This window comes from Carassius auratus, chromosome 21 (genome assembly GCF_003368295.1).
Source record: "Carassius auratus strain Wakin chromosome 21, ASM336829v1, whole genome shotgun sequence".
In the NCBI taxonomy this organism is placed as follows: Eukaryota; Metazoa; Chordata; class Actinopteri; order Cypriniformes; family Cyprinidae; genus Carassius; species Carassius auratus.
The window spans coordinates 13,966,813-13,983,116 of record NC_039263.1 but is presented as its reverse complement, the minus strand read 5'-3'; the positions used below and the strand labels follow the sequence as shown (position 1 = coordinate 13,983,116).

The 16,304-nt window shown below is 36.8% G+C and overlaps 1 protein-coding gene across 17 annotated transcripts in view; it reads right to left on the bottom strand.

Annotated features, from left to right (window-relative positions):
• LOC113038587 (neural cell adhesion molecule 1-like) overlaps positions 1–16,304 on the bottom strand; it is a 211,797-nt gene that overhangs the window by 31,263 nt on the left and 164,230 nt on the right. For 10 of the 17 annotated variants that reach the window (XM_026196123.1, XM_026196130.1, XM_026196128.1 and 7 more), the window contains 5 exons: positions 14,895–15,045; positions 12,954–13,138; positions 11,313–11,409; positions 9,533–9,700; positions 6,098–6,223 (listed from right to left, as the gene is read on the bottom strand). In XM_026196123.1, coding sequence (XP_026051908.1) covers positions 6,098–6,223; positions 9,533–9,700; positions 11,313–11,409; positions 12,954–13,138; positions 14,895–15,045 — 727 coding nt within the window. Of the gene's footprint in view, positions 1–3,936; positions 3,952–6,097; positions 6,224–9,532; positions 9,701–11,312; positions 11,410–12,953; positions 13,139–14,894; positions 15,046–16,304 lie in introns of all 17 variants that reach the window. The other 7 variants (XM_026196122.1, XM_026196127.1, XM_026196125.1 and 4 more) reach the window with 1 other exon arrangement.

Sequence of the window (16,304 nt, the reverse complement as noted above, 5' to 3'; positions counted from 1 at the left end):
TGCTAGGAAATAGACCTAGTTTAAATCATCTCTCAGGGGTACTAAATAACTGAGCACAATCTAATGAAGTGCCACGTAAACTGCCTTACAGTCTACTTTCTGTGCCCCAGGATGATTGCATTAAGTGTTATTAAAGAGATTTGGGCTGTATTTGAGTCAATACAGTACAACTTATTTAATTGTTTAAGTGTCTGAAAACTGAAATGCAGAACCGATTTTAATTGGTATATTCAGGGGTGCACATTATTTATTTTTTTCACCCTGGTTCTCATAAGGGAACCTGGAGATTTGGTTTGGTCCACACTGCATAGTGTCTCATGAAATATAACTATAAAAAATATATGATTAATAGTGATAATATACATATATTATATATGTCATATCTTTGTTTTGCACTGATATGGTAAATTATAGTTGTACAAGTTGAATTATTATTGAATAAACACACTGAATAAATTACTTTATAAAATATTAAATTAAAGTTAATATGTAAAAAAATATCAATAATGATACAAAAAGCAAATCTCTAAACATAAATTGAAAATATGACAAAAAATGAAACAAAATATGAATTGTTTATTCATCATTTGTAAGTTGCTTAACTTGCTTTAGATAAAAATGTCTGGTACAGCAATAAATAATAATAATAAACATATTCAGAAGAATATCAAAGAAGTTATCTCAGTGGTACACTTTCCTTTCTTTCTTTTCTTTTTTTTAATTTTGTTAAATGCCTGATTTTTTTCTTTGACTTCAGCATTGGGGTCTGAGTTGACCTCCTTTATTTTCATGTAAACTGCTATTTTCAGATCAGAGGCCATTTCCACGGGTCTCCATAGGTGCAGCGCCTGCCGCGGCGCTCTCTGATCCTCTGCAGTCCATGGTGATCGCATTCATATCAAAGAAAGGCTCTGTCAGTGGAGTCTACGTGCCCTCTGGGAACAGGGCGTCCTGCACACAGGCTAGCAATCAGAAAGCCTGGCACACAGTCATGGAAAGAGTCCCTATTTGTCGCTGTGAATATTTTAGCTGTCACCCGAGATGACCTTACTGCAGGGATCTGCAGAGGTGGCATTATCCATAAAACTCTCAGAGGTGCCCATCACTCCTGCCTCTAACGCTTACGTGACAGGCCGAGCTAGCTTTGTCATTACTCCATCTCCATACACAATCCCAGCCTCTTCATTCATGCTCATAGCACATAAAATGAAGAGGGAGCTCTCACACTTTAAATCACTGGTCCCTGCAGCACATACCGCAGTAATGCGAATTATATAATGCTCTTTTACAATTACCACAGGCTGTGGAGGCCAGAGGCATGGATCCTTGCTCTTGAGGAGAGAAAGTCTCAGTTTCGCTACTGGCAACAATGTCTTTTGTGTCATTGTCTTCCTCTTCCTCCAGCACTCTGGGCACTCTATTGGCTGAGACTGCGGGATGGCCTGTGGTGATAAATCTCTGACATGCACCTGAGAGCGCTACCGTACATCTTACTTGAAGCTCCATCTACGTCAAACTACACCATTCACTGCAGACGTGCTGTTGCTTTATAATGGATGGAGTCAATCTGTCATACTTCCCTAACTGTTAAAAAAAACAGTTCACTCAAAAGTGAAAATTTGACCATTATTTTCTCAACTTCATGTTTCTCCAGAGCTGTATGCTTTTATTTTTGTCTGTGGAACCAATTAAAATCATTTCTGACTTCATGTTTTCAATGGAAGTACATAGTGACCAGTATATCAAGCTAAAAAGGCACCACAAAAGTGTTTCAAGTCATCTGACATCTGTCATACGATAGCTTTTATATGAGGAACAGAATGGAATTATGTCATTACTGACTTTCAAGTCAAACTGTATAGCTTGTCTCGAATTAAATATGATGTCTGGTTTACAATGTACGGTCACAAGATGTTAAAACCAACTTGTCAGATACTGTATTTTAAAATGTATTTTATTATTTATTTTTTTTACACCAGTGGACACTGTAAATCATCTAAGTATGGGAAAAACCTTCATTTATGTTCTACATACTGAAAAGAAAACACCAAAAACCAGTCTAAGCTCCAATAAAAGTGCCTAAAACCCATCTAAAGTCAGTCAAGAGACCAGCCTAAAAGATCATCTAAAGACCCGCAAACCAGTTTAGGCTAGTGAAAGCTTTTAAGCAGGGACATTGAGAATAACAGCATAGAGGTCTGGAATGACCTGAGGTTGTAAATTGAGAAATGACAGAGTTTTAATTTTTGGGTGAATTATTGCCTTAACAAGCCATTTTCTGCCCTAGATATAGTAAGACTCATTGTTTCTGAGATAACAAAACAACTTGATTATGACTGTTCGTATTAAAAGAGAGAAAATAAAGCTTGCAAAAACATTCCGCTTTTGTTAGGATCACTTCTGAAGTTTCTGAAGAATAGTAACAGAAGTAATTTTCGCTTTGGTTTGGAAGCTCGGAAACAAATAAACTGTCACTAGATTTGCGAAGCTATAATTTGACAAGTGTCGATGCTGCCGGCGGTCTTGCTTTGTCATGTACAAATTGATAAATGATCAGTAAGTGTTTGAAGTGCCTGGATCATTGTCCCGCCAATCACCTATTCAATTCTCCCAGATATAGTTCCACAGAAAAAGCGGACAACGCCATCAATCTCATCATCACACTACCATTACGAGATATGGTCTCTGCCTCGACCATCTCCTCTTTTTATTCTGCTGTGTAATGATCATGAGAAAGCTTCCGCAGTCAAATGATCCCTGTCAGGGATAATGAGAACAATAGAGAGCCACAACAAGAAAATACGTCAATTAAATTAGCAACAGCTTCATCACAACCTTATTTGCTTTTTGTTGCATAAACAAACAATAGTCATTCTACAGTTAGACTGTTTTAAAATTGCTTTTTTTGCAAAGCAATCACCCTCACACAATCTATGAATTAAACACCAACATAAGCAAACGAGGTTGTGACTATTCTACGAGTGTGAAATAAATAGTTTGTTTTGAGACTTCTGTGGTTTTTATGTGTGGTACTGAGAATGAAAATGGAGAGATAACCGCAAACATACCAACAACCATCTTTTATGCTAAGAAGCAAGCATATACGTTTAAACAGTGGCTTTACATCAACAGACCCCAGGGAGCCTAGACAAATTTTCATTTCAAGCCACGACCTAACACACCTGATTCAATTAATCAAGTGTTAATTGCTCCATGTAGCATAATTGAGTTGAACCAGGTGCGTATTTGCTGTAGGTTTTGGATATAAAGCAATTTTCTCAATTTAGCCTCCAGGTCTAAAATGTACTGGTCTAAATGATCTTATAGCAAACCTTGATCCTTGTTTGAATAATATAATGGAATTCCATTTGGAAAGTACAGTACAACAACAGATAAACATTGATGTGGGTCGCCACAGTCGCACAGGCTATTGCGAAGAGTTTTAAGTTCAGTGAAAACCCCCCAGAAACTTTCACTTAATTTTTGCAGAGATAGGAGAGTCCACTTCAAGCAAAAAAAAACTCATTCTCAATACATTTTTGATTTAAAGGCCCCATGAAATCCATGTCCATATCTATACGCCTCATCTTTTTTTGTCCAGACAAATGCTCTCTAGTAAGAAACTGTGCCCTCTCAGAAAATTATAAATGCAATTTCTCTCAAAGTCCAATCAATGTTCATGACTGTGAAGTACTGTAACAGCCTATTGGCAATTCCAAAAAGGACGAGTCCTTTCAACTTCCATCAAACGCAGGAAAGAAAACTGCACTCTATAACCCATTTCATGGAGTCTTTAACTTTCTATTCAAGCTTTTAGAATCTTCTCTGAAGGCTTACTAGTAGATTTGGCAGGAGTGTTGCAATGGCTGAAATGGAAGCAAATGGAAAAACAAACAGGAATGCAAAAGAAAGAGAACAGAGAGATGGAACACTTACTTTTGAAAGGGGGCCCTGATGTCCAGTGGAACAAAACAAAATGGAAAACATGATGAGAACCATAAAAAGCAGTGAATGAGAACAGGAATGAATAAAATGGAGGCCAATCCCAACTTGCCATTTTGGGGTTCATCTTATAAAGCAGGGAGAAAATCACCTGGCTGACTCACATTTGGCCAGAATATACTATGTGAATGGCTTGTTAAGTCCCAAAATGGCAAAACTGGGTGACCCAATTAGCTGTTATGAAATGAGTGCAGGCGAGGGAGCAAATGTGGGGACTGTGGAAACAGAGGGTGCTGAAGCTAAGATGAAACATGATAAGAAAAGTAAGATAAAAACGCATGCCAGCCTGTCTTTGACCTACGTCAATGGAGCAATTCACTCCTGCCATGATCTTTTGTCCATCTAAAAGAAGAATAAACAATTCTTGTTTTGTGTTATTTTAGCTTTTTACCCATTTCTGTAAGATTCCCCAAAAGCTTCTGGGTACTCAAATGGAAATCAAGCTTATTGCCGTGCGACTCCTTTTTTTTTTTTGTAAAGTTATTACAAAGTGTTTTTGAATCAACTGAATAGGATCAATAAATTGGATTAATAAAGAGACAAGGAACTTTAAACTTCATTCACTTAATCCCTGCAAGTACAGAAGGAAATTGAATAATCAAACTAGAACTGTGTTTCTGCTCATCCTACATTTCTTGCAAACTGACTTTTATAATCAGCTTTCTAAGTGGAACATTCTGAGCCAACGGCTTCATGTGACATGCAGTAATTAAACCAGTAGATTTGTAGGAATTTTGAAAACTACATTTTGAAGTCTAAATATGAATGAGGTTTTATTAATGTGGAATTATTGTGGGCTCCACAACGCAGAGTTAATCAAACACTGCAAACCAAACCAAACTCAAATTTCACCTGTTTCTACCTGAGAGCCAAAATTTAGCTTAAAGCACTAAAAAAGTGAGATATACAGTTCAAATTATGAGTTCTAAAATTGCAATTTTGAATATATAATCATAAACCTAAGGTAATTAGTCCTAATTGTGAGATACAAAGTCACAATTGATATACGTATGATATACCTTTATAAAGTCGCAATTATGACAAACTGGCAATTGTAAGATTGAGATATAATGATTCAATTATGAAAACTAAGTCATAATTTTGAGCTACAACATAACAATTACTGGGGTATAAACTTTATAACATTGCAATTAAAACATTATTAAAAATAATTAAAAAGTCAGAATTGTGAGATACAAGGCCACACTTATGCGTCAAAATTGTGAACTTTAAAGCCAAAATTGAGATTTAATGTTGCAATTATGATAAATAGTAGTAATTATGAGATGATATATTTACAATTATAAAAAAATTCACATTTACAGTATAAGATATAAAATGGCAATAATAATAAAAATGTAGAAATAAAGTAATTATTATTTTAATTTAAGGCACAAACGCGCTTACATTCATCGCACACCTAGTGTATATTAGGAAATTAATAACATTAGTTCTAGTCAACCATGGGAAATACCATCTAGAATCTTCAAAATGATACTGCTGTACAAATGTGAAAGTATCTATTCAGAATATTCCAGCTTCATGAAGTTTAGATCTTATTATTGATATTACAATTTCTGAGAGTCTAATCCTAATCTGAACGTGGATATGAGGTTAAAGAGGGTTTCATCATCTACTCTACAGAAGAGAGCCCAATCAACACAGACAACACTTAACAGAGCACACAGCTCTCAGTAGACACGAGACACAGCTGTTGCCTGGCACATGCTGGCACCGGCAGAAGAGCCGTAAGGACGGGGAGGAGCGCCACATCACTGGGAAGAACTGCTGAGGTGAGAGGCAGCAGTGACACCATGGCCTTCAGGAAATTGTTTAAACACATGGACACAGACTTAAATGAACACACACACATCCACATATAAATACAGAAGCACACGCAGAGGACAAGCAATGCATCTCCTGGGACAGAGATCCAGCAGGGTCCAAAGCAGGGATGCATTGTTGGTAGTGAGGTCTGCTGCTGCACTGAGGAGGAGGGGGGTGGGGTGTTGATGCGTAAAGACAGCACTATAGGGTCATATGATAAAGAGGGACTAAAAAAGAGAGAAGTAGACAGAAAGAGAGAGGCACTTACGGACAGGTTGGGTTTTAAAGCTCTCAGGAGGGCTGCTTTCTCCTGCACCCTTGCCGTTGATGGCAGACATCTTGACCTCATACGTGGTCTCTGGCTTCAGCCCACCAATGGTGATCGAGCTGAGACCTGGTTTAGACAGATTTAGAGCTCCAATAACATATCTGATGTAAAAACAAGGAATTAGATGATAAAATAATATGTCTGGTTTTAACAAAGCTTATCAGCTTTTGAAAAGTTTTTATAGACATGCATATACATGCATATAGTCAAATTGCACATATTATAACAACACATGACCTTTGGCATTATAGAGAACTGTTTTTTTTTTTACAATTTGCATTAACAAACTAGGCTTTTTTCTCTCTACCACTTCCCTTCCTGTCACTTCTACACTGTTCCTATACAAATAAAAATCAAAGAACACCAAAAAAAAAAAAAAAAGAGATTCTTGGTTTTAAGGGAAAATGTGCAGAATGTTTTTAGATATAGTGAGAAACAAGGCACAACCAATTTGTTAAAATACTACATAAACAAACAAATACAAAAAGGGGACAGCGGTGAGTGAATCTGTATGAGTAATGGGTTTCCAATTCTGAGAAAGTCTGCAGGATTTTTTGTGGGAAGTACTGTGGGCACAGATTTTGTGCGAGCCTAGTCATTTCCCAGAAGACCCTGCAAAGAATTTTGAGTTTGTAGTAAAATACATTTTAGTTTGATCCAGAAACGATCCTCCAATTAGAGTCATCACTCAGAGGTTTTCCCAGAGGTACCTATGCAGCATTTGTATTATACAACCATTAGTATCTGTCATCTTATTTCATTGGAGTCCTGATATTTCTTTGCGTCGTTCCAGATACCCTACTTTGGGTTCATTTGAAACAGTTTTCTTTGGCAGAACAAAAGTGAACAAAATAAATGGCCACCTTTGTCTAAAATTTGAATTATTTTATATTAACTTACACTAGTATTAAAAAGTTTGGTGTTTCAAGTCTTTCATTCACACCAAGGCTGCATGTATTTGATAAGCAATCTGTAGTAACAGTAATACACACACACACACACACATGTATGTGTATGCAGTGTTTGTATATCACATGATCCTTCAGAAATCATTCTAATTATTGTGATTTGGTGCATATAAAAAAATAAAAACAGTTGAAAACAGTATATTTTTTCAGTGTCCTTTAATAAATATAAAGTGCAAAATAATCTCTAAACCTTGTGTAACACAGAAATGTCTTCATAGCAACTTTTGATTAATTTAATGCATCCTTGCCGAATCAAATAATTCATTTCTTAAAAGAAAAATATTTTGGCATATATATAACTGTTCAGAAAACAACAGCACTCTTTCTCGCATGATATTGCTTTAGCCAAATACACTTTAGCTCAATATTAATTTACTGTTTATAACTGTTTTCATTTAGGTTATAAATATGAAATGCTGTTTTCCATCATATCAAACCACCTTACAATTTAATTCCAAATGTTTTCAAATTGGTACTGTTCGTGATTTTTTTGTACACGTTCAATCTGGTACCTTGTGTTCGAGTCTGCTGCACGACTATCATACGCCAATCTATTGCATTAGAGACTGACTGATAAAAGGTTGAGTGATCAAAAAGCCATTGGCTGAGCAGGGGTTTGAGTGTTAGGTGTCTGGTAGACTGCTTCGTGAAAGGCTGTGTTTGTGCCTGTGAGGCTTGTTCTGACGTATGTCCCAAGGAGGTCTGGCGGAGCGAGCAGACTGTCAGCAGTGAGCAAACTGACATCTCTCCCCCCGCCTCCCCGTGAGACAGACACTACCCACAGACAAACAGAGCACATGTCAGCCTGTGACAACTGCTCTGAGCACTCTTATTTAGCATTCAAGTGAACCCTGTCCCTTTCCTACATTTGTGAATTCTATTTTTGGTCAACTCTTTATTGCCTTTCATGCTTGCCATGCAATATCGCCAATGAAAGAGTTTTTATGGCAGCGGGGAGGGTTATTTTGCCACAATTTGAAATGGCTAGCAGCTGTGGAAAGCGTTTAGTTGTTATGTTGACTATGGGAGGGTGGCTCTATGTGCATCATAGACACTGCTGTTTACTTCTTAAAGTGTAGTACAGCATCTTAACTAAGCGAGAAGCAACAAAGTGACAAGCAATAAAAGCTCTTCCGCGTTAATCAAAATTTCTGTCCTAACCAGCTGCAACGGTGACAAGCAACACTACATGCTGTCAGTTGCACACAATGAAACCTCTCTGCACCAAAATTCAGCTCCTCGTGTATGCTAAGCCTCAAACATGGACAAACCGCAGAGAGACTGACTGTGGCATTTAAGAAACATCTGCTTTCAAATGAAAAAACTGTGGAAGCCCATTTCTGCCAGAGAGTGAAGTTAATTAGTAACTTTATCTCACAGTTGTGACACTTTCTTGATTACAAATGTAATGTTATTGCAGCTTTATCAGAAGTGTGCCCTTATACCTTAAATGTCACCTTATCCCAATATGTCACACAAAACTTGGCCATTGCAACTTTTTCTTTTACTTTTTTTTTTAGCAGTGTGATTCTGTATCTAACAATTGCAATCGAGTTTGTTGCTCATAACTGAAATGTGTCTTTGTCTTTTGCAATACAAATTTACATCTTACAGCTGCACCTTTGTTACTCATAACTGTAATTGTAAATATAATTGTAAATTTATATCTTATAATGTGACTTGATTTCTAACAATTCCAACTTTGTTACTCATAATTCTGACTTTATATGCCATAATATGACTTTATATCTCGCAATTGCGTTTTTGTTACTCGTAATTGAGACTTCATATACTATAGTATGACTTTATATCTCACAAATGTGACTTTATTACTCATAATTGTGACTTTATACCTCGGAATTGAGAATTTATATTGTACAGTGTGACTTCATATCTCACAATGTGCCTATTTCTTAATTTATAACTTTCTTTTTTTACTCTGTGGCGGAAACAAGCTTCGGTACAATTTCCTGAAGTTCCTCAAGGAAAACCATAAAAGGGCCATCTGGAATACACCACGCGGTGTGTTGCAAGTGCGAGAAAGTGTGCAAACACACACTGTTCTGATTGGCTGTGTTTTTATAATTTGGCTTTCAGCAAAGACAGGAAAATTGCTTGCCGCTGGAATCTTGCCGCATCACGTCTGCTTTAGGACAGTGTTTTTAAAAACAGTTGCACTAAAACAATATAACTGTTAAAATCCTTGCTCTAATACAATCATCTGAGAATCTGTGGTCATTTCAGTATAAAACAGTGCTATAAAAACAAGAGCCTGACCTTCACACAAATGAGAAAAAGCTTTTATAGCCTCCCAAAAGCCTCATTTATCTTGTTTTCTCTCGCCATTGCTTCTAGTTCTGAATAAATGTTATTACAGTGTGTGTGTGTGTGTGTGTTGGATACTTACCATCCCCAACTTCATACTCTCTGTCAGTCCAGTCTTGGCCTGCTATCCTCCATTCAGCCTTGTACTTGAGGATAGGCACTCCTCCACTGGAGGCAGGCTCATCAAACTCCACCATTGCTGTGCTGGAATAAGGCAGCACACGCTCGATAGAGGGGGCCGAAGGCACATCTAGAGAACACACACACGTTCTTATAGGCACACACTTGGAGGATAACTACAGTACTGCTCCGCACACACATGCAGGGCACCACAAAAATGTGAGTGAGGCAACAGACAAACTGAAACAATGAAAAATTGTTATGGGCTTGGGGAATGGTTCACCAAGGGAACTGTTATTGCGGTGGCCAGTACAGTTTTTCCCTGAAGCACGAGTAAAATATCTTTCAGACAAACCAAGATATTGTTTAAAGTGGTCATATCATGAGGAATCAAATTTTCCTTGAACTTCCGAGATGAAAGAATTTGATGTACTATGAAAACAAACTGTAACTTTCAGAAAAAAAAAAGCAATCTGTAGGAACAAAGCTGCAAAAATTGCTTGCTCTAACCTTCTCCAACCTTCGGATATCAGACAGATACATCATTAGGAAAATTACTGTTTTCAAACAAGTTTCAAACGCTCTTCCAAACAGTCTCTAGTGTTGTTTGGTGCCACTAGAGAAACCAAAATGCCACATTCTCCTTTAAATAAGGGAACGTTTGCCAAAACTTGAGCTGACCCTGAGTGTATCTTTCATTTGTACATCCTCCTGAGGGACCCCAAAATTAGAAACACGAATCTGATATTTATTTGAGACCAGCGTCCTGATCATTTAAGTCCTTATTTAAGATCTTAACGTTTAATTTCAGTGTGGATTGTTTCATAATCCTGTTAGAATGTAATGAAGGCTTTACAAAGAAGCTGTTTTCGAAGGATTAGTCATCTATGGACTGTATTGAATGCAAACAGCAAACCCACAGCACACGTCTTCTCATTTCCAATGCAATATGTGTGTTTTTATAGAAGTCTTAAAGGCACAGTAGCAAAAAAATAAACCTTCTGTTTAATGCTACAAGTCAGAACTGTGATAAAGATATTGCTTTTTATTACTAAAAGGTTTTAAACAACATAATTTATCCTCGGGGGGGGGGGGGGGGGGGATACTTCTATATATATATATACTTCTATATAATATATATATATATATATATATATATATATATATATATATATAATTACCCGCCTTCCCTCACAGAACACATTTTTCTCAGTAAAACTCACTTTTAAAGAAATGAGACTTTATCACATAATAAAAAGTGTGGTGGCTCTAAAGCCTGTGAGGTAGAAAAGAGGCGTGCACTCCTGCACCGCCTCATCGCATTGAGACTAAATAATCACCTCACTGCCTTCCACACCATTTCACATCTGCCCCACTTTACAGAGCACCAAAAATATCAGAGGCAGCGTCGCATTTAACCGTCAAATCTGCAGCCTGAAAATTATACCCTGCTGTTTTTATTACCCAAGAGTCTCAGCCTAAAAAATACGAGCGCAGGCTCTGATCTGGAGCTAAAACATCTCTGTCTGGGGGAGATTTACCTTTCGCATACCTGGTGGATTATGAATTGGTACCAAGGGGGATTTTAGAAGAGGTTTTTCTGTGTTAAAACACCATTTGTGTGAAAGGATGTGTGAATAGCTAATTAGAACCTTTGAATGACAATTTGCGCTTGATTCATGTTCACCATAAATGTAAAGTAGTTGCTATTTTGGTACATCCTTCTGTAAGCATTCACAAACCTGCTTGAACCAAAATGAATTCCTTGGACTCTGTGCCAATGACATTGGTAGCCGTACAGTTGTAACTGCCAAAGTCGTTCTGGGACTCCGGAGTGACCTGTGAGAGAAAAAAAAAAGCCACGTCAAGGCGCCGTCTCTCTTTGGACCGAGCTACCATGACACAGACATTAGCTGGATAAGGGCAGCTCATTGCCATGGCAATGACAGTGACCTCCTATTCTGCACCGCTGGCAGTCACCTCACTCGATAATTATTGAATGACAGAGAGAGTGAGAAAGAATGGAAGCGTACTGTCTCCATTAGCTCCAACTGCTTAGTAAAATGTGCCACGGGAACAGGGACAGTGACAGAGAACATTTCAAGCTTCACAGAACAGTAAAAAACAACCTCTCATGCGGTGCTGAACCACATATTTAAACCCCCCTCACTGAGAACCACAAAACGAAGCCCCGCCTACAAGTGGTGACATCATGTGCAAGAATATTGCTGAAAATGTGTAAATATTTGATTGTGACAAAGGAAAGCATTTCTAGGATGTGGTTCGGATCTAAAAAGCATTCCTACAATGTTCTAAAAACACACTGTTAGGAAAATGTTGTTATTACTAAATATTGTTATTACTTTAGTTATTACTAAAGAGTGTTCTTTAAACTCTTTGAATGCTTCATCGGTATGCTAGAGTTACTCTCTATACATATTATTATATGTGCCAAAAGAGCAACAGGTAATGTATGAAATTGGCTTTATGTAAATGTATCAAAAAAACTTTTATATAATGTATAAATCTCAATTTCAAAAAAGTTATCCTTATGGTTACTTTTGTGGTCCATGGTCACAAATATCCAGAAGACTTTCTGCCTCTGGTCTTATTGTGAAAGAAAATTGCCATCAAAAGGCTCCTAGGGCATCTTTGCCTTAGCTCTGCTACATCATGTAAATCTGTTCATATTGTATTTGATTAGCTGTGCTCAATAATCATCAATAATCAATTTCTCACAATTCTAATTTCAGGCAGGCTTTGTGTGGAATTAAAAAGTCAAGTTGCTCAGATGCTAATGTCCTATTATATAGAAAGCTCATAATGCTGATCTCAAATGGTTTCTACGGTTTGGTTTCAAATGAACCAAAATCTCACAAAACGTAATATTTGTTTTTGTACTTCGACGCAAGAAATTAAACATCATAATCTGTGCTTTTGCAAGCCTCCAAAAACAATATGCTCCATGCGGGTCATTCACAATGCATCATTTTCCAGAAAGCAACTTAATTATGCTAATAAATGTTATCGGCCAGTAATACGAAAACAAAATCAAAAAGTCAAGCGAGTGGAGAACTAAAATGACATGAATTGTTCTGCTACACAATAAAAACAAGTCATTATATTCTCAGTACTTGTGGGCTGATAAGGGTGGGTATGTGTGTATCAGAAACTGAAGAACATAGGTTACTGGAAAGAAAAAAACAATAATTACTGTGTTTTCTCAATAGCTCAGCTATGATTTAATATCAAATGCTACAGCGTGCTGGAGTATACTGAAAATGAGCTCAGAAGGCAATTATTAGTGTCAAACACGACTTTAGTGTTGAAACTTTAATGAGGGGGCATCTAAAGGAGGATGGGTTTGAGCAGTGATGCCGTACCTCTAGAAAGCTGGCAGCAGGAGTGTTGTAGATCTTGACGTTGGTGGTATTAGCACTAGGCAACAGCTGGCCGTCACGGAACCACGAAACGGAGGCGCCTGGGTGAGCGAGGGCCTCGCAGGTGATGTTAGCCGGATTACCCTCCCAGGTGAACACTGCCGCAGGGCCTTGGATCTTTGGAGCATCTGTAATTATACACAGTGTCAGTGCAACCAACACATGGACTGTTCCAGAGAAAGACCTTGGGGCAAAGAATATGACGGCTTCCAGCTGGCATACATTAACCATCATCCCCTCAACCACCTTTCAGAATTGCAATTTCTGATATCTGCTCTTTTGTCTGCTGTGATTGTTGCTCCCACTGATGTTCACTTCGGCTAACTAGGCTGTCCACTCCAGGATTGATACATGCAGTCGAGTCATCACATTTCCCATGAAGCTGTTCTGATAAGACACATATCCACTCAAATCTTATCGCTATCTCAGGACCACAGACTGCAACACTGCTGCCGAGATAATGTCTTCTGGACGAAACGGCCAATGAAATCTTATCCACAGAGCAGTGGCTGAAATGAACGTTGGCAAATTTAGGGGTTGAAATGATTTATGATTTAATGTGTAATTTTAGGAGAACACGCTCTTAACATGTTGTTGTACGTAAACAGCGAAGGTTTGCATAAAGATACTGATTTCAAATAGCTAGAATAAACTCTTTCTAACTGGCTGCCAGCCTGAGACTTCATTTTTACTATGAGGCTGGACTCAATTTCAATAAAACAACACATAAACAGCCAAGCGAAAGAAAAGATGCATTTAAATGTAAACTTGAAGTAAAAGGTAGGAAATAAAAGCAATGTACAGTCATGCAAAACAGAATGGGAGACTCTAACCCAAACTGTAAGTGTCTGAGCAAGGGAGTGAACAATTTCATCTAGGATCATTTGAAGCAGACAAAGCACCTTTTCTTATCGCTAATTACTGCGAAATGCTCCGTGCACTCAACCAAGAAGCTGATTACTCACAAGCCGGGCTGTGGCAAACTGCTTTTCCACACAATTTCTATCAATTGCACATTGTGATGCTATCTCAGGGACGGGGGAAGATTTTTAGGGCAAGAAAAAAAATTAATCTAATTAGACTTTCATTGCACTTCAAGCTCCACTCCCTCCCACTTTTCTGAATTAGATTGTGGGAATGATTTAAAATGCACAAGCAGATGAAAATAACTTTAAAGCTAGCTTTACTGTAATTCTCTACCTGGCAAATGGCACAAAAGTGCACTCAGCCAACTGCAGTAAACATAATCTGATCAAATAAGCGTTTGCTCTCAAAATTGAGTTGTAAAAATGTGAAGATGGCAGTATTTCATTTCATATGAAGAGCTCTGAATGTAAGAAATAAGCCCAAAAGCTATAAAACACATTTGAGTATATGGCACTGTGATTTGAACTGAGCTTTTGGTGGAAAGCAAGTTTAATTTGTTTGAAACAGACAGATAAAAAAAAGCCCTCAAACCACCAACTCCTTCAAAAATAATTTCTGTTGTTAAATCAAATCTTTTGCTATATACTCTATATATGCTATATATAGAAAAAATACTGATTGTTTCATAAAAAAACATGAATGACATCTGTCAGTTCTTTACTCTGCTGGGTTTAATTGGTGGATTTACTGTTCACTTGGAAAATAAGCTGATTGAGTTTCTGACAAACAATAAAGTCTCAATGATTAAGTTAGTTAAGACCCTGGTGGTCTTATTTTTGGGTCCAGCATCCATTTCCTGCTGTTTTAGTAGCCAACAAAAGCTAGTAGCTGACAGATCAAAAGGAACATTGAAAAAATCAGTCTGTCCACTTCATTGAGCTTTGACACCCTTGCCTTGAACAAAATAAGACAAATAACCTACAAAGGACAATGAGAGAAGTTAGTGGTTTAGCTTACAGCGCACTTCCAGGTACATGCTCTGGATGTCCTGACCAATGGAGTTGCGTGCAGTGCAGAGGTACTGGCCGGCATCGGTGAACTGCACGTATTTCAGAGTCAGAGAGGACACACGGGCATCACTGCGAACGATCACGTTACCATCCAGACTCTAGAAAAAGAGAAAGAGAGAGTGAGAGTAAGAAACAAATATATATGTAAGTATGTAAAATGCAAGTATGTGTGTGTTTTTATGCTCATCAAAGTTGCATTTATTTGATCAAAAATACAGAAAAAACTGTAATCGTATGAAATATTATTTAAAAAATTGTTTTACTATTTTAATATACATTAAAGCATAATTTATTCATCTTAGAAATTTCAGCATTATTACTCCAGTCTGTTACATTATACTTCAGAAATTATTCTAATATGTTGATTAATTATCAATATTGGAAATACTGGAAAGTTTATTGAAAACTTTTTTGCTGCTTATTATTTTTTGGAACTTGTAATTTCCACCCTCCCAGGATTCTTTGATCAATAAAAAGTAAAAAAAAAAAAAAAAAAAAAAAAAAAATCTATATATAAAAAGCAATATTTTGTAATAATATCAAATGTCTTTTTTTTTTTTAAGAAATTAATATATATTTTTAGCAGTGATTTGTTAAATGAGTAAAAAGTGCTAAAAGAAAATATTTATATACTGAATGATTGCTGTTCTTTTTAACTTTTAATTAATCAAATAATCCTGAAATAAAGTATCACAGTTTTCCAAAATAAATATTAAGCAGCAAAAATTGACATTGATAATAAATCAGCATATTCAAATAATTTTTGAAAGACCATATTATACTGAAGACTGGAGTAATTGACAATGAAAATTCAAATTTGCACCACATAAATAAATTCTTCTTATTATATATATAAATAAATATATATATATATGCTGATGTTGCCTTGATGGGCAGAAGAAACATCTTTAAAAACATTAAAATCTTACTGATCCCAACATTTTGAACGACAGTGTATATTAGTCAAAGTTAAACCTAAATGCTAGTGCTAGGGGAAAAAGGTGTTCCTCATGAAAGTTTACACAAAAACTAACATATTATCAGTATTGACCCTCTTGTCATTGCAAACCTGAATGACCTTCTTATAGAGTATAAAAAAAAACAAAAGAATACATTTTGACGACTTTTATATGTAACAGAACTAAATGTAAGATTCTCAAAGAAAATCTTGACATCCGGATCCATAGGTCCATTTGTGAATCTGAATCAACTGACTCGACAAAGAGATCTGAATCAAAAGAATGATTCAATCAAAACAAATCAAGGTTTTCTAGTGAAAAATAACTTTAGGTCAGTCATACAGGTTTGGAAAGACATGAGAGAGATTAGATGATGACATTTTTATAATTTTTATCAT